Source organism: Pseudophryne corroboree, chromosome 9, assembly GCF_028390025.1.
Source record: "Pseudophryne corroboree isolate aPseCor3 chromosome 9, aPseCor3.hap2, whole genome shotgun sequence".
In the NCBI taxonomy this organism is placed as follows: domain Eukaryota; kingdom Metazoa; phylum Chordata; class Amphibia; order Anura; family Myobatrachidae; genus Pseudophryne; species Pseudophryne corroboree.
Genome location: NC_086452.1, coordinates 290,815,928 through 290,836,303, shown reverse-complemented (window position 1 = coordinate 290,836,303; position 20,376 = coordinate 290,815,928). Strand labels below are relative to the sequence as shown.

Here is a 20,376-nt window from a genome sequence, read left to right as displayed (position 1 = left end):
GCCTCCCCTCCACCCGCAGCATCTACAGACACCCTCCCTCATCCGCAGTCCCCCGTCCCCCCCGCACCCGCTATATTCTGTACATCGTGCCCTGCAGGTGCTGTTCATGCCGTCGTAAGGGGCTGCGCCTCCTTCACCATCGCACGCCCTTTCATTGTGCAATATTTAACCACTAACAAAGGAATGCAGGTAATACTCCATATAATACAAATATTGAACCCCAGAAAGGCATGCAAGGGTTAAGGGGGTGTAGCCCCTTGCGACGGTGTGAAGAGCGCCCGTAGGGCGCGATGAAGCACCTAGTATATATATATATATATATATATGTCATTATCTCAGTAGGGAATCCAAAAATGTGGGATTTTGGATAAGGGATACTCAACCTGTGTATCTTATTCCAAATTGCATCACAATATATTTTCTATGTTTGGGAAATTACCTCCTCTTATGGATACCTGAAAAGTGGCCCCAGTGATCACTATTGCAATTCAAATTTTATCAGTAATGTTAATAGGATGAATAGCTCCACACATCAATGTCTCAATTACGGTACTATTTAAACATATATAGGGGGGTATGCAATTAGCTCCAGTAATCTCTGAGCTATTGATTTTGCCCTCCTGCCTATTCAATTGAGGCCATTTTCTCCCGTTTTTTAGGGAAATTTTTGTGAAAAAACATTGGCGAAAAATACCTCAAAATTGGCAAAAAAACGACCCTGTTATTAAATAGGGCTTATCCCCATTAGCCGTAAAAATAGCGAAAAGTCCAGTGTTATCCCTACCTAATTGCATACCCCCCTTAGAGAGATTTTTTTCACTGTCCAGGTCTACCAGTGAATACACATTGCTCTGTCATTCACAAATATATTAGGTTTAGTAGCGATTATAAAATATAATTTTTAGTGTAAGATCTTACAATGTCTGAGCTACCTGAGCTCACAATGTCTTGGTCCACTAGAAACTTCATAATCATGGCTCATTTTATCAATTAAATTTATTGTATACTTGCAGTTCCTTGAGTGTTGTTCATGCCATAAACATATTTGTTCTGTAATACAAGGTCATCGGTAATCTCAAAATAGAGCAAAGATCTTTTAAACAGTCTGGAAGCAGTAAATTGCCTCTATATTAGACCAAACGTTGTTTACGAACACCAGTACGTGAACTTATTAATGTACAACATGTAAACAATTTCACATTTATATTAGAGATCGGATTACATTGCTTTTGTATTTGTATACATATATACACATTAATATGTGTAAATCACTAAAAATCTTATATGAAGAATCTAGAAATCAGATTGTGTGCTATCTATAGATTAATCACTTTCTGATTAGTGGTGATAAGTGTCTGCGTAAACATCTAGTGCACAAATTGTTACACTATAAGTGGTGCTGCATATTACTAGTATACATTCATGTAGATCATCATACTCTATATTTTAATACTGCCAACTGGGTAATATATAAATGATTTTCCCTTTGTAAGTTTACTATGCATCTGTTATGTTTAGCTTCAGTCTCACGGACATACTGCACCTTGTCCTCTGCAACTAAATGACAGCCTCAATGATCACTGCCTGTTGTCATAGTGCACTGCTGACTGTATTAGAGATTAATTCCCTCAGGATTTACCACTGTTATCACAGTATTAGTATCTATGTGGTTAGTTTCACAGTGTATTTGCTGAGGCGCCTTGCTTCCATTGCGTTTTTGGGTTTTTGTTTTTTTAAGGCATTTAACATTCATAAAACTTTCTTCTTCGGGTTCCATTGGGCTATCATAGGTAGACATAGGGGTTATAGGTGGTGGGATCAGCTCCCGGGCACCATACAGTTAAGCCTTTCAGATATCCCATGATGCCTCGGTCCCTCTCCCTATAACCCTGTCCAGGCAGATTAGTTTTTTTTGTATGGTGCAGCAGGAAGCTGGATACACATTTTTACAGGAAGCTGCTCTTGCAACCCTGAAGCATTTTAAATCTATTTTTACACTGAGCCTGTCACTACTGGATGTCTATTAGACTCCAGCACACAGGCTCCAACACTCCACGCTGGCCTCTGCCGAGATGGGTACTTGCAGCAGGGCCCACACCTAGTGACTAGCATTGCTGCTGCTGGCAACCACTGTACTGCGTGGTCGGCCATCGTTGCTGGTTGTGGACACTGGCGCCGACCAGGGACTCCACTAAACCACCAGGGCATATGGGGGGCACAGGAAATATTGATTAAGGACCCCCCAGTGCCGGTGGTTGAAATGCCAGCATAGGGGAGGGATCGCTAGCCTGTAGCCCCTCCCCCAGCTTTGGGCACCAGTCCACTGCAGACTTCCTGCCGTTTAGCTGCAGCTCCACACCCTCCTCCCCTCAGACACTCTGGCAACCACACCAGTTCAAGAAAGCCAGGTTTCCGGGAACGCTGGGTTCATTCTCCCTGCAAAAATTTCTCCAAGGAGCCAGGTTTTTACATCACTTATATCCTACCTGCTGACAACAAAACCAAAGCGGAGTACAGATGGAGCTGCGCTCATCAGATGCGGCTCCATCGCATACCAGCGTTCCTGGCGTGACTAGGTGATCAGTCCACCTAGTCACACCGGGAGCGCACAGAGACGTTCCCATTTAAGTGAATGGGGCACTTGCATGTCACTGACGCGTGCGCACCCCAGACACGGCAGTAGGCGTGCATGCTCAGGCACAGATGGAGCCATGATTAGCATGGCTCCATCTGTAGTTGATAAAGTGCTCATTGCAGTTTATATAATTGTATTTCTCTGCATTGTTTGTGACTTGTGCTAATTTCTGCTGTCTGATTTTTTTCCCTCAGCTATTTATATTATATCTGTCCCTGTCTTTTCTCTGCCCTGTGACCAGAGTGCTGTCAAGGACCCTCATTATACAGTTTCAGCGTTACTGCTGAACATTGTCACATACTATTGTGTGTGTGGGTGACTCTCTATCATTGCAGCTATGTCTAGCAAAGCAAAAAGTCGCAAATAGCCTGACACCCCAGTATTACAGTCATGTAGATTGTGCTCTGCAGGTTTAACTGCACAGGATGTAGTACAGGATGGGCTCTGTGTAAACTACTATACACCTCCTGGCCACTCAACATCCACAACACCTACTCCAGAACACCCATGGGCTTATTTCACTCAGTTACTGGGTACCTTAGTGGATCACTATATGTTAGCACCGCCTAATAAAGTACCTGTGGATAACCCACCTTGGGTAGATACACTGAATACTTCAGTTGAAAGCTTAGCCCAAACGTCCCTAGCATTACAGAGATTGTTACCCGGGACTTATCCGTCCGCAAGGTCCACTACTCAGACCCCTTCCTCTCAGTCCACTGCTTTATCAGGCTCAAATGAGTCCTCGGCTGTCAAAGGAGAGGACACACATTCTGTCACTGAGTCCTGCAATCTTGCAGAGGAATCTTCCAGCACAGTGGAGGTGGCTCCTTTCATTGAGGCTATTAAGCACATCCTTCAGCTCACTGAGGATGAACCTGAGCCAGTTGCTAAGAAAACAGATGTTCTTAAGCAACAAAAGATAATTAAGTCTGAATTCCCTCATTCAGATAAGCTCATGGAAATTAGAAAGGAAAGGAACCATGGAAAGCTCCAGGTAAGAAGTTCCCTGTGTCTAAGCGCTTGGATTCCCGGTACCCTATCCCTGTAGAGGATTGTGCTAAGTGGGAGGCTCCCCCTACGGTAGACTCACATGCTGCATGTCTAGTTAAGATGTCCGCCACAAAGCCTAATCCCAAGACCAAACAACCCTGGGCTGCATGTCAACCTTCAGCAAAAGGTAACAAGCCTGTAGCATGAAGGGGCGGGCCTCCTCCTGGGGGACCCCAACGTGGGAGGCCAATTTCTTTACTTCACGCACGTCTAGACTCTGACCACTTTGGACGCCTGGGTACAAGAAGCGGTCTCTCACAGATGCACCGTCTCCTTCAAGAGACGCCGTCCCTTACAGTACTTTTTGCATAGGCCTTCTATCAGACCCCCAAAAGGCTTTAATTCTGCAACACGTTGTGCAATCACTACTGCAAACAGGCATGATAATTCTGGTTCCTCAGTCTCATCTCTGAAAGGGCTATTATTCCTCCCTGTTTTTAGTGCCCAAGCTAAAAAGGTCACATCAATCTATCCGCAACTTCAAATATCTCAACAGATTTGTCAAGGTTCCCAAATTCCCATGGAGACCCTTCACTCCATAGTCCTTGCTATGGCGCCGAGGGACTTTATGATATCCCTGGATGCCTGTCTACGTATCCCTATTGCTTAATTGCATCAGCAATAGCTACGTTTTGCTATGGGCAACCAACACTATCAATTCAGGGTTCTACCATTTGACTGTCTACAGTACCCAGAATTTTTACCAAAGTTATGGCGGTCATGGCAGCATGGCTGCGTTATCAGGAAGTCCGAATACTTCCCTATCTGGACGACTTACTGCTGCTAGCTACTTCACCAGCAGTCCTGCACAGCCATCTTCAATTCACGATGTCCTTCCCTCAGACACACGGATGGCTCATCACTTGGAAAAAGTCCTCCCTCACACCATGCCAGTGGATGTTACACTTGAGAGCCCTATTGTACTCTGCGAGACAGCGTCTTTCTGCCAGCAGACAAAATCTCCAAGCTGCAGGTCAAGGTTCGCCGGCTGCTCCTGCCATGCAGAGTGTCCATTCACTCATCCATGCAGGTCCTCGGACTGATTGTCTCGACCTTCGACATGGTAGAGTACACTCAGTTTCATTCATATCCTCTGCAGCATCTGATCCTGGTCAAGTGGAATGGCCAACCTCATCTGATTAGATCTCAAATGATGACTCTCACTCCGGAGGTGTGCGTGTCCTCACTTGGTGCTGTGCAGGGAACACCTAGACAAAGGACAACCCTTTTGGATTCTGAACTGGGTATTCCTAACCACAGACGCCAGCCTCTGCAGTTGGGAGGCAGTGACTGAATAGCACTCATTTCATGGGCGTTGTATGCAGTTTTAGTCCCATCTACCAATCAGTGTCCTGGAACTACGGGCTGTCTACAAAGCCTTAACAAAACGACGTTCGCGGCAGACCTGTCCAGGTTCAGCCTGACAATGCCACAGCAGTGGCATATCTCAACCACCAGGGTGGCACTTGCAGCCACAGGGCGATGCAAGAATCGACCCGCATTCTCAGGTGGGCAGAATGTCACCTTCCAGCCATCCCAGCTGTCTACATTCCAGGGACCCTCAACTGGGAAGTAGACTTCCTCAGTCACCAGAATGTTCACGCGGGGGAATGGTCCCTTCATAAAGACGTCTTACATCTTCTTGTGGACAAGTGGGGTTTCCCAGACGTTGACCTCATGCCACAACCACAAATTTCCAGTCTACAGATCCCCGGATCCGCAGGCGGCGTTTGTGGACCTCCCGTCTCATGTACGTCATTGCACCAGAAGCCCTTCTGCCAAGAAGGGTTGTATGGAAACTCAAATAGGGAGGGGGCAACCTCATTGAAGTAGCCCCAGCTTGGCCCAGGTGCTATTGGTTCTCAGACCTGCAAGGCCTCTCAGTGGGAGTTCCTCTTCCACTACCACTATGCCAAGACCTCCTGCACCTGGACCTACCACGCCTGTATTTGACGGTGTGGCCCTTGAGTGTTCCATACTAAAGGCAAAAGGTTTTTCTCATCCAGTCATGCAAACCATGCTTAAGGCTCGAAAGCCGGCCTCTGCCCGCATCTACTACTGGGTATGGCATACCTACTTCCAGTGGTGCGTTTCCAAATGCTATGACCCTGCAGTTTTAAAGATTTCCAGAATTCTTGCCTTTCTACAAATAGGATTGAACTTCGGCCTTTGCCTGGCTTCCCTCAAAGTGCATGTTTCTGCTTTTTTTGTCTGGTTTCAAAGTAGGATTGCCCCGCTTCCGGATGTTTGCAACTTCTTCCAGGGCGTTATCGGAGTACAGCCCCCCTACGTCCCTCCAGTGGCTCCGTGGGACCTGTCTGTAGTTCTGGACTCCTTTCAGCAGGCTCCTTTTAAACTTTTGGAATCAGTTGATCTCAAATGGTTAACAGCGAAGACTTTGTTCCTTCTGGCCATTCCATCTGCCAGACGGGTGTCTTATTTGGGAGCTCTCTCCTGTCACACTCCTTTCCTGATTTTTCATCCGGACAAGGCTGTTCTTCGTACTAGACCAGGTTACCTATCTAAGGTGATTTCCCGTTTCCACATAAATGAGGACCTTCATCTCCCCAGATCTCTCCGCTGCAGAGATTTCTCTGGACGTGGTTCGTGCCCTCTGTACACAATTCACTACTCAGATCGGATTCCCTCTTCATCCTTTATAGTTTTCACAAACATCGTTGGCCAGCTAATAAACATACTCTGGCCAGATGGATTAGAATGGTAATTGCACAAGCATATTCTCAAGCTGGTCTTCAAATCCCAACTTCTATCTCTGCTCATTCTACTTGGTCTGTAGGACCATCATGGGCAGTGCACCATGGCGCTTCTGCTGAACAGTTGTGCAAGGTGGCTACATGGTCTTCTATCCACACTTTTCTTGTTCTATGCCTTTGATACATTCACCTCCCAGGATGCTTCATTTGGACGCCAGACACTACTATCCACTCAGGAGCGTCCCCATCCTTAAAGTACTGCTTTAGGACAACCCTGATGTTATCCATGTGGAGCCCTATGGAACTCGAAGAAGCAAAGGAGAGTTATGGTAGACTTACCTTTGTTAACTCTGTTTCTTCGAGGTCCATAGGGTCAACAGAGCACCCACCCTGACGTACCTTGTCTCTCTGGGTTTTGCAGCTTTGGTCACTGGTTCCCTTCTCTTGTGTGTGAGAGTGTGTTCTTATGTGTACCATGTTTTCCTTCTTTCTTCATCCTCTTCCTGCTTTGGGCTTGTTACCAAAACTGACCTGCCTGGGCAGGGGGTGGGGTTATAGGGAGAGAGACCAAGGCATCCTGGGATATCTGGAAGGCTTAACTGTATGGTGCCCAGGTGCTGGTCCTACCAATTGTAACCCCGATGTTATCCCTGTGGACCCTATGGCCCTTGAAGAAAAAGAGTTAACAAAGGTAAGTCTACCATATCTCTCCTTTTGTACATATTTTACACTTGCTTCGTTGAAAACCAGATAGCAATATGGATGTTGAAGGTTCTGCTCTACAGATTATGTGAATAGTTAATTTTGATTTTTGCAGTTTGGCCATGAGAAGCTAAATCCAGAGCAAAGGACTATGGGAAGTTTGCGCAGTGTCATTTACCTTCTTAAGCAACGCGTCAGGTATGTTTTTTGTCAGTGTGTGATAAATGTTTGTGTAATGCAGAAAAACAATCAAGGTATTCTTAGTAGACAGGCATGTATGCACCAAACACAAACTGATGTCAATTAGAACTTTTGTACAACTTGGGTATTACCATTATGAATATTGCTATTTGTCAAAAATGTAGTCATCCCCCTTTCATACTGCTACTTTGACACTGGTTATTGCCGGGTTAACCTGGGTTATGGCTTGGTGTAAAAGGGTCCCCCAAAAATAACTTGGGTCCAGTTATATGGGAATCCAACCTGGGTAGCATGCAGGGTTGGACATGGGAAGGACCCGTGTTATGGGGCAATGTGAACGGGTAACTTGCGTCCCGTTAACACCCTGTGGAGAGCCAGCCCTCCGGCGTTTGTGATGTTATTTTGGTATGAAAGGGTTATAACAAATCTGGTAAACAGAACCAAACAAAGTAATAGAATTTGCTAGCGTGGATGAAACATTTTTTGTAGGTAAGGAGAAGAATTTGATCGTTTGTTAGGGGTGAAATACAATGTGACCATAATAATAGTTTCCATAATTCAGAGCTGTCAGCTGCTTTAATGAATAGACAACATGGGATGTAGGGTCATCCCGACAGATGAGATGCCAGCAGTCATAAGGCCAGCGCTGGCATCCCGACACCTGTCAGAATGCCGACGCCGGAATCCAGAACGTAAGTATGCCGAGGAGGGTTAGGCTGTGGGGGGAGGGATTGGGTTGGCTGCCGGTACCCAAACCGACAGAGTGCTACCAAATTTAATAAGTATGCTATTCAAGGCATGAGGAGAAGGATTACATTAATAAAAATTAGTTCCAAACTCTGTCAATGAAAAAATTATGGTGCTGTCCAAGGTAAAATACATGAAAGGGTACCAACAAATGAATAAGTAAGACAAACCTAAAATTAATCTTCAAATATTTATTATTCCTGTTTGTAAATTTATTTTCACAAAATTCTTCTCCCCATGCTTTCAATAATAAGCTTACTAAATTGAATGGCATTTTGCCTATTAGTTAAGACAGCAGACAGCTCTGAATAGCGAAACTTTCATTATGGCCATGTTGTATATGTGGTGCAGAAACTGCATCTGGGCATCTGCTTTGATGGGTAGAAATATTCTTTTGGTTTTGTTTTAAAAGCATTTATTTTAACAATCAAATATACACATACATAGACAAATCACTGTACATTGGTCACACATTTATTATCCTTTTAAAGTCATCTAGGTGAATGTCTAAAGGGGTGTAGATTTTGTATTGACAACAGGGGGAGAATTTATCTGTATTTAACTCTTTTAGCAGAAGAGTAACGGTTGAAGGAAGGATGGTAACAAGAACCTCTTGATGCTCTGGCCTCAGGATGTTGATATACTGCATATTTGTTGCAGGCTGTGTTTCAGACCCACTTTCCCACTTAAAGTATGTGAGAGGGAGCCCTCTGCTGCATATGACATTTTGGTTGTAAGATTATTTAGAGGGACATACAAGGATATCACCTCCAAAGCATTGTATTTTAAGACTATACCATGTCTAAACCTAGTATTATATCTATTAGAGGGGGGGGGGGGGATCCAGTTAAATGCATTAAAACATTGGGTGCGAAAAATTGAAATTTTTCAGTTTTTCCCTTTGTCTCCCCAATAGTTTGTTACAAGCTATCAAATTATAGCCCCATAAAAAAAAAAATACATTTACTCACGAAAACACACAGATTCAGTGAGACCTGTGTGTTTCTGCCAGCCGCAGCGGGCTGCTTTCTGGGATTTGGTTTCCCTGATAAGCTGCGTCTTGCGCCAGCTTATCAGGGCTAATTGGATAGCCCCCAGCAAGACAATTACCCTCGTTCAATGACTGCAGGTAATTGGATTCCACCCTATCTTGTAAACTTGTTTAACAGCCAAGGAATCACCAGCACCCTAATATATTTTCTCTTACATCCTAGAGGATGCTGGGGACTCCAAAAGGACTATGGGGTATAGACAGGATCCGTAGGAGACATGGGCACACTATAAGACTTTGAATGGGTGTGAACTGGCTCCTTCCTCTATGCCCGTCCTCCAGACCTCAGATTCTGTGCCCAGAGAGACTGGACACACACTAGGGGAGCTGAGTTTCTCTGAAAAGACTTTTGTTAGGTTTTTTATTTTCAGGGAGACCTGCTGGCTACAGGCTCCCTGCATCGTGGGACTGAGGGGAGAGAAGTCAGACCTACTTCTTCTTAGTTCAAAGGCTCTGCTTCTTAGGCTACTGGACACCATTAGCTCCAGAGGGTTCGATCACTTGGTGCGCCTAGCTGCTTGTTCCCGGAGTCGCGCCGTCACCCCCCTCACAGAAGCCAGAAGAAAGAAGCCGGGTGAGTATTCAGAAGAAAGAAGACTTCAGTGACGGCAGAAGACTTCGGTAACGGAAGTACAGTGCGGCGGTCGCGCTGCGCCCCATGCTCCCACACATACACCAACGGCACTCGCAGGGCGCAGGGGGGGGGCCCTGGGCAGCAGTTACTGAGGTTTTTAACACTGGCAAAGAGCATATTTTAAGTGCCTAGGCACTAAATATAAGACCCCTGCCAGTATAAATATTTAAAATTGAGCGGGACTACAGCGCACTGGAAGGGGGCGTGGCTTAGCCCTCACAGCTTACCAGCGCCATTTTCTCTCTTCACAGACGCTGCAGAGACGCTGGCCCGGACCTCCACTCTCCTTATCAAGTACAGGGAGCAAAAGAGGGGGGGGGGGGGGGGCGCACAGTAAATTGGTGCTATTTAAACAGCGCAGTGATCATATATAATTTTTTCAGTAGTATATGGGCGCTGGGGTGTGAGCTGGCATACTCCCTCTGTGTTCTCTCTACAGGCTTCCCTGTGGGTCTGTCCCCTATTGCCAGTGTGATAGTGTGTGTCGGTACGGTGTGTCGACATGTCTGAGGCTGAGTGCTCCTCCACGGAGGAAGTTACTGGGGGCGCAGAGAAGTATTTGGGAGTGACTCTGTCGGCTCCGCCGACTGCTGATTGGGTGAATGTGTTGAGTACATTGAATGCAAATGTGGCGTTATTGTCTATGAGGCTGGATAAATCTGATTCTCAGACACAAACGTGGAGAAAATCCATGGAGGACGCCTTATCCCAGGTACAGGCCCCCTCAGGGTCACTAAAGCGTTCATTTACCCAAATAACTGATATACGGATACCAGTGTCGACTATAGTGAGGCCAGTTTACATCCAAAATTGGTTAAGAGTATTCAGTACATGATTGTGGCTATTAAAGATGTTTTACATATTTCTGAAGTACCTGCTGTTCCTGATACAAGGGAATGTTTGTATAAGGGAAAGAAACCTGAGGTGACGTTTCCCCCCCCCTTTCATGAACTGAACGCTCTTTGTGAAAAGGCTTGGGAATCGCCTGATAAAAGATGTCAGATTCCCAAGAGAATTCTTATGGCATATCCTTTCCCCTCTGACGACAGGTAAAAGTGGGAGTCATCTCCCAATGTGGACAAGGCTCTGTCCCGGCTGTTTAAAAAGGTGGCGCTTCCATCTCCCGACACTGCTGCCCTCTAGGATCCTGCGGATCGTAAGCAGGAAACGACATTAAAGGCCATTTATGTCACTACGGGTGCACTCTTCAGACCTGCCGTGGCGTCGGCTTGGGTGAGAAGTGCTATTGCTAAGTGGGCTGATAATTTGGCATCTGACATGGATACCCTGGATAGGGATAACATTCTTTTGACTGTCGGTTATATCAGGGACGCTGCAGCATACCTAAAGGATGCAGCGAGGAATATTGGCCTCTTGGGATCAAGGGCCAATGCCATGGCAGTCTCGGCCAGGAGAGCGCTGTGGATTCATCAATGGAATGCTGATGCCGACTCCCAAGAAAGCTATGGAAGCTCTCCCTTATAAAGGTAGTGTCTTGTTTGGTGACGGCCTCGCTGACCTGGTGTCTACCGCTACAGCGGGTAAGTCATCTTTTCTTCCTTATGTTCCAGCACAACAGAAAAAAGGCACCCCATTATCAGATGCAGTCCTTTCGGCCTAATAAATACAAAAAAGGAAGAGGCTCGTCCTTCCTTGCGTCAAAAGGCAGAGGAAGGGGAAAAAGGTTGCCTGCTATGTCAGGCTCCCAGAACCAAAAGTCCTCCCCAGCCTCTGCTAAGTCCACCGCATGACGTTGGGGCTCCCCTACGGGAGTCCGTGCCGGTGGGGGCGCGTCTCCAACTCTTCAGTCAGGTCTGGTTTCACTTGGGCCTAGATCCTTGGTACAAACTGGAGTTTCAGGAGGTGCCTCCCCACCGATTTTTCAAATCAGCCTTGCCAGTTTCTATCCCAGAAAGGGAAGTAGTGAGTGCTGCGATACAAAAGCTGTGTCTCCAGAGTGTCGTTGTCCCGGTACCCCCGTCCCAACGGGGAGAAGGGTTTTATTCGAGCCTCTTTGTCGTGCCAAAGCCGGACGGCTCGGTCAGACCGATCCTGAATTTAAAATCCCTCAATCTGTATTTAAAAACTTTCAAGTTCAAGATGGAATCTCTTCGAGCAGTGATCTCCAGTTTAGAAGGGGGGGATTTTATGGCGTCAGTCGACATAAAAGATGCCTACTTACACGTCCCGATATATCCTCCACATCAAGCTTTCCTGAGATTTGCGGTGCAGGATTATCATTACCAATTTCAGACGTTGCCGTTTGGGCTTTCCACGGCCCCGAGGGTCTTCACCAAAGTGACGGCGGAAATGATGGTACTCCTACGCAAGCAGGGTGTCACAATTATCCCGTACTTGAACGATCTCCTGATAAAGGCGAGATCGAAGGAGCAGTTGCTAAGAAATGTGGAACTCTCCTTGACGGTTCTGCAACATCATGGTTGGATTCTAAATTTGCCAAAGTCTCAGTTGATCCTGACAACACGGCTGCCCTTCTTGGGCATGATCCCAGACACGGAACTGCAGAGAGTGTTTCTTCTGGCGGAAAAAGCTCTGGAAATCCAATGCATGGTCAAGGAGATTCTGAAACCGGCAAGAGTGTCGATTCATTAATGCACTCGAGTGCTAGGGAAGATGGTTGCGGCTTACGAAGCCATTCCGTTTGGCAGGTTTCATGCCCGGGTGTTTCAGTGGGACCTGCTGGACAGATGGTCCGGGTCTCACCTACACATGCACCGGAAAATAAGTCTATCTTCCAGGACCAAAATTTCTCTTCTGTGATGGCTGCAAAGTTCTCACCTTCTAGAGGGACACAGGTTCGGGATCCAGGATTGGAAACTTGTCTCCACATAAACGTTCTGGAGTTAAGAGCCATTTACAACGGCCTTCTGCAAGCGGAACACCTTCTTCGAGGTCTACCTGTCCTGATTCAGTCGGACAACGTAACAGCGGTGGCGTACGTAAACCGCCAGGGCGGAACAAAGAGAAGAGCGGCGATGGCGGAGGCCACAAAAGTTCTCCGCTGGGCGGAAAAACACGTGAACGCTCTGTCAGCAGTGTTCCTTCCGGGCGTGGACAACTGGGAAGCAGACTTCCTCAGCAGACACGATCTCCATCCAGGAGAGTGGGCCCTTCATCAAGAGGTATTTGCAGAAGTGACAAGGCGTTGGGGAATTCCTCAAATAGACATGATGGCGTCTCGCCTCAACAAGAAGCTTCCGAGGTATTGTTCCAGGTCGAGGGACCCCCAAGCCAGTGCAGTGGTAACTCCGTTGGTATTTCAGTCGGTATATGTGTTCCCTCCATTTCCTCTCAATCCAAAAGTGTTGAGGATCGTAAGATGAACAAGGGTTCAGGCGGTACTCGTCGTTGCAGATTGGCCACGGAGGGCCTGTTATCCGGATCTTCAGGAATTGCTCATAGAAGATCCATGGATGTTTCCTCTCAGAGAGGACCTGTTACTGCAGGTGTCATGCGTATTTCAAGACTTACCACGGCTGCGTTTGACGGCGTGGAGGTTGAACGCCAAATCCTAGCTCGAAGGGGTATTCCCGGGGAAGTCATCCCCACTCTCCTTAAGGCTAGAAAGGAGGTCACGGCGAAGCATTATCACCGTATTTGGAGAAAATATGTGTGGTGGTGTGAAGCCAAGAAGGTTCCTACGGAGGAGTTTCAGCTGGGTCGTTTCCTCCATTTTTTACAGGCAGGCGTGGATGCAGGCCTGAAATTGGGTTCCATCAAAGTGCAGATTTCGGCTTTATCTATTTTCTTTCAAAAAGAATTGGCCGCCCTTCCTGAAGTTCATCCTCCGTTTGTGCAACCCGTGGCACCGTGGGATCTTGACGTGGTGTTACAATTTCTTATGTCTCACTGGTTTGAACCTTTGCGAAAGGTTGAGTTGAAATTTCTCACTTGGAAAGTGGTCATGCTTTTGGCCTTGGCGTCCACCAGACGGGTGTCAGAATTGGCGGCTTTGTCTCACAAGAGCCCATATTTGGTTTTCCATGTGGGTAGAGCGGAATTGAGGACTCATCAACAATTTCTGCCGAAGGTGGTTTCTTCGTTTCACATAAATCAACCTATTGTGGTTCCTGTGGCTACGGATGCCGTGCCGGTGCCAAAATCTCTCGATGTCGTAAGAGCTTTGAAAAGTTATATCACCAGAACGGCTCTTGTTAGGAAAACGGAGGCTCTGTTTGACCTGTACGCTTCCAACAAGATTGGAAATCCTGCTTCCAAGCAGACTATTGCACGCTGGATTTGTAATACGATTCAGCATGCTCATGCTACGGCTGGATTGCCGTTGCCGAAGTCAGTGAAGGCCCATTCTACCAGGAAGGTGGGCTCATCTTGGGCGGGTGCCCGAGGGGTCTCGGCACTTCAACTGTGCCGAGCGGCTACGTGGTCCGGTTCAAACACTTTTGCTAAGTTCTACAAGTTTGATACCATGGCTGATGAGGACCTCATGTTTGCTCAATCGGTGCTGCAGAGTCGTCCGCACTCTCCCGCCCGGTCTGGAGCTTTGGTATTTACCCCATGGTCCTTTTGGAGTCCCCAGCATCCTCTAGGACGTTAGAGAAAATAGGATTTTAATACCTACCGGTAAATCCTTTTCTCCTAGTCCGTAGAGGATGCTGGGCGCCCATCCCAGTGCGGACTGTTACTTGCAGTTGTATTGTTAGTTGTGGTTTTCGGTTACACAAAGGTTGTGTTCATACTGTTGTCTGGTATTCCTGCTAATCCAGTTGTACAGTATGTTTGTGATGTGAGCTGGTATGTATCTCACCCTTAGTGTAACAAAAATCCTTTTCCTCGAAATGTCCGTCTCCCTGGGCACAGTTCCTATAACTGAGGTCTGGAGGAAGGGCATAGAGGGAGGAGCCAGTTTACACCCATTCAAAGTCTTATAGTGTGCCCATGTCTCCTGCGGATCCCGTCTATACCCCATGGTCCTTTTGGAGTCCCCAGCATCCTCTACGGACTAGGAGAAAAGGATTCACCGGTAGGTATTAAAATCCTATTTTTTTTAAATTGCATCATGTTCAACCTATTCTTATATAGGGGGGTATTCAATTAGTGCAGTTTTTTTGACCAGTCAAAAAAACTGCACTTTTCACCCGTTTTTAGGTTGAATTTACATTCGACCTATTCAATGCCTGTGCAGTTTTTTCAACTGGTCAGAAATCCAGCACGGGTGAAAACCACGTGGATTGGTGAATTTGCCGCTGATCCACGTGTTTTGCCGAATATGCGGGCACTAATTCAACCTTGTGTATTCAATTGCTGGCGTTTTCGCCCATGCCGATTCGACAAAACAAAAAAGCAAAAAGAAATGGATGAAAAGTGTTTAAAAAAACGGGCGAAAATGGAATACACAAGGTCAAATTAGTGCCGTTTTTTGGCCAGCCAAAAAAACGGCAGTAAATTAATACCCCCCTATAGACTTTTAATCAAGATGAAGGCAACACTGAAGTGATCATAACTTAGGTGCAGAAATCCTAACATTTGTATTTGATATACTTCTGCCTTATTCCTGACCAACTTTACAATTTTTATACATTTTGTTTTTTAGCATTATACCATTATTTTCTGTTCTGGTATTCCCATGCTAAATTTAGCCATACATTTAAATAATGTAACCCACTGCCTGCCTCCAATATTGATGACCTTTTAGACATACACTCTACGTATACAAGCTAGAAAGCCCTGCCAAATTTCAGTTTCTTATGTCTTACAGATTGTTTTTGTTGTAAGGTATTTAAGGTAGACATAGAACGGCAAGCACAGACATTGTTCATATTTTTTTCCTATAATTTTTTTTTTTTATTATAGCTCTGCTCTGAAACATAAAAGCTAACATTTTTACTACCACTGCTTCTTTCCATGAGAAATGCAGAAAACAGTATCGTTTTAATATGGGAATTACTCAGTGGTCATAGAAAACAATTTAAACTATTGAAAAAAAGTTTCATACAGAAAGAGAAATCCCAAATCTGAAACTTTTGTTTTAATACTCCTTACTTCATGTACTTTGAGGTGTTGAAAGAAAACCAAGGAGTAAGTTTATCACATCTGTGAAAAACAGGTATTAAATCTACTAATACTACTACTACTCCCTTCATTCATCTCCTAGTTCTCACCCCTCCAACTCGCACCTTGTCTTATTTCACCAGTGAGACTTCTACTATGCCAAATATTACTGACGGAATTACGGAATTCCTTATCAAACTAGATCAGGCTCCCCTTTATTTTAAAGAAAAACTCCCCCCCCCCCCCCCCCCCCCCCCCCCCAACAATAACTAAATGTATAAAGGCAAATGGTAAAGCATACAGATAACAAACATCTACAAATATATACGGGGACAATACACAGAGCTTGCGCGGGACCTGTTTTTGGCCAGATCAACACATAGGACTCGTGGACACTCGCTCAGGTTAGAGGAGAGGAGATTCCGCACAATACGTCGTAAAGGCTTTTTCACGGTAAGGACAATACTTGTTTGGAATTCCCTGCCTGAGGAAGTTGTAATGGCGGACTCTGTCAACACCTTTAAGAATGGGTTAGATAAATTCCTAATGGATAAGGATATCCAGGGTTATGGTGCATAGTCACGCACTATAGTTACTATAAAAAGGGATAAAATGCAACGGCTGACATCAGCATCAGTCAAAATTTTAGACAAATCATCATGCATAGGAGACCACAAATAGGTTGAACTCAATGGACAATTGTCTTTTTTTCAACCTTAGATACTATGTTACTATGTACTAAAATATTTTTAGTGTACAAACACTAAACTAAATACATTGATGAGTTTCAACTTGGTCCAAGTGATATTCTCAAAAACAACTTTAGATATCAAAACAAAGGGCCTAAATCAGTAAGGATTCAATCCTTTGCAATTCAAGTGCAGGAGGAGGTGCATACCACCTCCTTTCTGCATTTACGATCACATTGCATCTGTGATAAACATCGCAACCATTGGACGCAATGTTCCTCTGCGATGGCAGGCTAAAAATGGTGGAAAACGGGGGCGACACACCTCGATCCTGGCAACGCCTGCCGTCCAGGCCAACCTCCCTCCCCTTGAATGCCTCTGCCTGTCAATGAGGACGAAGCGTTTGCATGTCTGCAATGCGATCGAAGGACTCATTCATATTTGGGAAATGTAGTAAGGATCGCTTATGCGGCCCTTACTAAATTAGCCCCAATATCTGTAAAGCAGTAAATGTAGGAGTAGCACTGTGAGACGGTCATGAGATACTGTACAAATAATAATGAACATCAGACAGCAGCTTAAAGTATGCCTCGGCTCTCAAACCTGAGAGCTGTACACCAAAGCAATGTATCCCAAGGTCCAGATCCATGGCTTAAATCACACCACCTCAAGTCACAACACCATGGTTTGTGAAACCCTCCAGAAGGCCTTCCCCAATCATATAGTATACTCAGTACCTGCTAACTGATTAGTCAATAGAAAGAGCCATCAAAATTTTAGCAAAAATCAATATGTATATGCAAACAGCTTTAATACATTTGGCAGAGTCATATCCATTTCATTATTATAAAGACCCCACTTCTTACAAGACCATATTACTCCTTGCTCAACATCAGGCAGAGCTTACTTCCAGTGAAAATATAAGATTTTTAGTAACCTGCTTTAAACCATTCCCTGGAAATGTGGGGTAGAAATTGTCCAGGTCAGTTACATACTTTAATATCTTTATTACCTTTTACGTCCTTATATCATTAAAAGAAAATACACAGAGAGCTCATCCTAATCTCCACCTATATTATTATTTTAATATTCAAGTAGCACCAGCATATACCTTTACACTTTACAACTGGAAACAAAACGGTAATAAAACAAAACAGGGTAATGAGACTGGGCCCAACTCGCAATCTTAGCATCCATTGGAAAATAGGAATGTGATATATGAGGATTATTGCCACCTACTGCAAAGTGTTGATTGCAGAGCTGCGCTGTTTGCAGCTTTCTTTTCCCATTGGATTGTAAACTCTCTCTACTCACTGACATACAAGGTAGACAAAATAAATGCAGACATGAAAACAATATGCAGGGCCATAAGAGCCTATGACTAAAGACGATCAATGGCCAGTTGTGAGAAGCAGAGGACCTGTGACCAGGCTTGTATATCCTCTACGCCATCGGTCTTCAACCTGCGGCCCTTCTGCTGCTGTGGACCTACACATCCCAGCATGCCCTGCCACAGTTTTGCTATTAAGGCATGCTAAAACAGAGGCAGGGCATACTGGAATGTGCAGTTCCACAGCAGCTGGAGGGCCATAGGTTGAAGACCTATGCTCTACACCAGTGATTTTCAACATTTTTTTTTTTTACTCGCGGCACACCGAACAATATTTTAAAATTGCCAAGGCACACCATAAATTCCCCACAGAAACCCCCCCCCCCACACACACACATTAGCCTTCACAGTAAGAAAAAAAAACTCCACACATACATTGGCCTACACAGAAAAAACAAACACATTGCTCCCCACATAAATCATGTTGCTCAATACATAAACCCTATTAATCCACATAAATCAATTAAATTGCTCCCCGCATAAATCCTGTTGCTCCCCACATGAATTATTCACATTGTTCCCCCCATAAATCCTTATTCTCTCCACATAAATCCTATTGTTCCCCACATCAGCTGTCCTCCTTCCTGTCCCTCAGTGGCGGGGATTGTTCATAGTGGAGTGCTGCGAATACTGAGCAGCGGGCAGGTGTGGATGTGGGTGGGCAAGGAAAGCTGTGTATGCAGGCAGAAACTGGAAGATGTGTATGCAGGCAGATGGGCTGGCTGGGTGGTGAGATGCGGTGGCCGTGACCTATTTTATCACACCGCTGCGTCTTGAAGGCATAGGTCATGGCCGGAGCATGACTAATCCTCTAAGAAGAGCCCGGGCCAACAGTTCACTCTGTAGATGCAGGAAGCTGCTCTGGCTCCGCGGCACACCTTGCAACTGGTCGCGGCACACTGGTTAAAAAAGCCTGCTCTACACGATCAGCACCAATGTCTCCCTGAACATGTAAATGTACAAAAATTGCATAATTTTGATAAAAAAATATCCAAATGTAATACTTATGATTTTTGGCCCATTGTGTGGCCAACAAGGAAGCTGGTTATCATCATAGTGTCATTATGATGGGCCTATGTTTATCTGGTGGCCTGGAGCTGTAATGTTTAATGCATGTCCTTTTCCCACTGTCCAACACATCTGTGAATCCTCTGGAAGCCATCAAGTGAATGTTTGTTGTTTTCTGCATATAAAAAAGCTGCAAATGAGATGAAGTCGATGCTACTATTTTCACACCCAAGGGTGTTGCTAAAAAAATCTAACACTACATATAAGCACCAGGGCAGCAACTTGGAACATAAACCAAGCTACATATATATGCATTTCTCTCTGTTCCTCCCTCATATTAATGTAGATAGAGAGATCTTTTTTTTCTTCTTTTTTCAAGTCAATTTGCACAGATTTCTTTTATGTGTATGTGCAGCATGAATCCACTTATGATGAAATGTGTTACATTTTGCATTTTCAGTCTATAATGATGCATGTGTGTTTCTTTTCAGGCGTTTAGGATATCTGGGCCTCTACAAAGGCCTAGAAGCAAAGCTCCTACAAACTGTGTTGACAGCCGCTCTCATGTTCCTCGTGTATGAAAAACTGTCCAGCCTGACATTTAGGCTTATGGGGCTTAAACAGTAATAAGAAAGGTTGAATGTAGTACAGTGAAGCCAAATCTCTTTCTCCCACGATGAATTCTACACTTCTGAAACAGGAAGTAAATAAAATAAAATGTTTTGGTTTTAATCCTATGAGCTATTTGTTTTTCTTCTTTGTTTATTGTGAATTTTTGCAGGAGCTTTGAAAGGCTTAGGGGGGTATGCAATTAGGTCCGTTTTTTTCACCTAGGGGAAAAAAAACGTGAATTTTTGCAATTTTTAGGGTAAATGGGTATTCACAGTTTTTCCGCCTAGGTGAAAAATTCAGCTGGAGCGACAAAATTGTGTATTGGCGAATCCACATGTTTTCTCACCTGCGCCGGCAAAAACACGGGGCCGTTTTCCCCTGGTTTGAAGCATTTTTCGCCAATGCCTTTTCACTAAATAAAAAAATAAAAGGTGAAAAGGCATTGGTGAGAATGCCTTAAAAACAGGCGAAAACGGGCCGTAATTGAATAGGCAGGTGGGCGAAATCAACAGCTCCAAGATTACCGAAAGCAAATTGCATAGCTCCCTTAGCTTGATAAAGTAAAATTATAACAAAAGTAACTTTCCCTTGTTTTAGTTTATTGTTTTAATTATTGTTGTAATTGACATCATGGTCATACCCTATCAAGACATAATCTCTCTACATTCTTTCATGGCAAATTATGGCAGAGTGGTGCAGCCTAAAAGTCTTGGACCATGTTTAGCAAGCCAAATGTGCATATTACACTAGTCTCATTTTATGCCAGTTGTAGCATCAATGTCATGCAGGGGTAACAAGTATTGGGCTGGTGGTAAAGTGTGAGAACTAAATGGATCTATATGGGCTTAGGCAACATGCCTAGTGTATGGATATTATTGTAGGGTGTGCCAAAGTCTGCAGACTTACTGGT

General features: G+C 44.9%; 1 protein-coding gene across 5 annotated transcripts in view; it reads left to right on the top strand.

Annotated features, from left to right (window-relative positions):
* Positions 1 to 19,591, top strand: part of SLC25A17 (solute carrier family 25 member 17) — a 502,099-nt gene extending 482,508 nt beyond the window's left edge. For all 5 annotated transcript variants that reach the window (XM_063940362.1, XM_063940358.1, XM_063940361.1 and 2 more), the window contains 2 exons: positions 7,220 to 7,302; positions 19,346 to 19,591. In XM_063940362.1, coding sequence (XP_063796432.1) covers positions 7,220 to 7,302; positions 19,346 to 19,481 — 219 coding nt within the window. In that variant the 3' untranslated portion in view covers positions 19,482 to 19,591. The remainder of the gene's footprint in view (positions 1 to 7,219; positions 7,303 to 19,345) is intronic.
* The last annotated feature ends 785 nt before the right edge of the window (positions 19,592 to 20,376 follow it).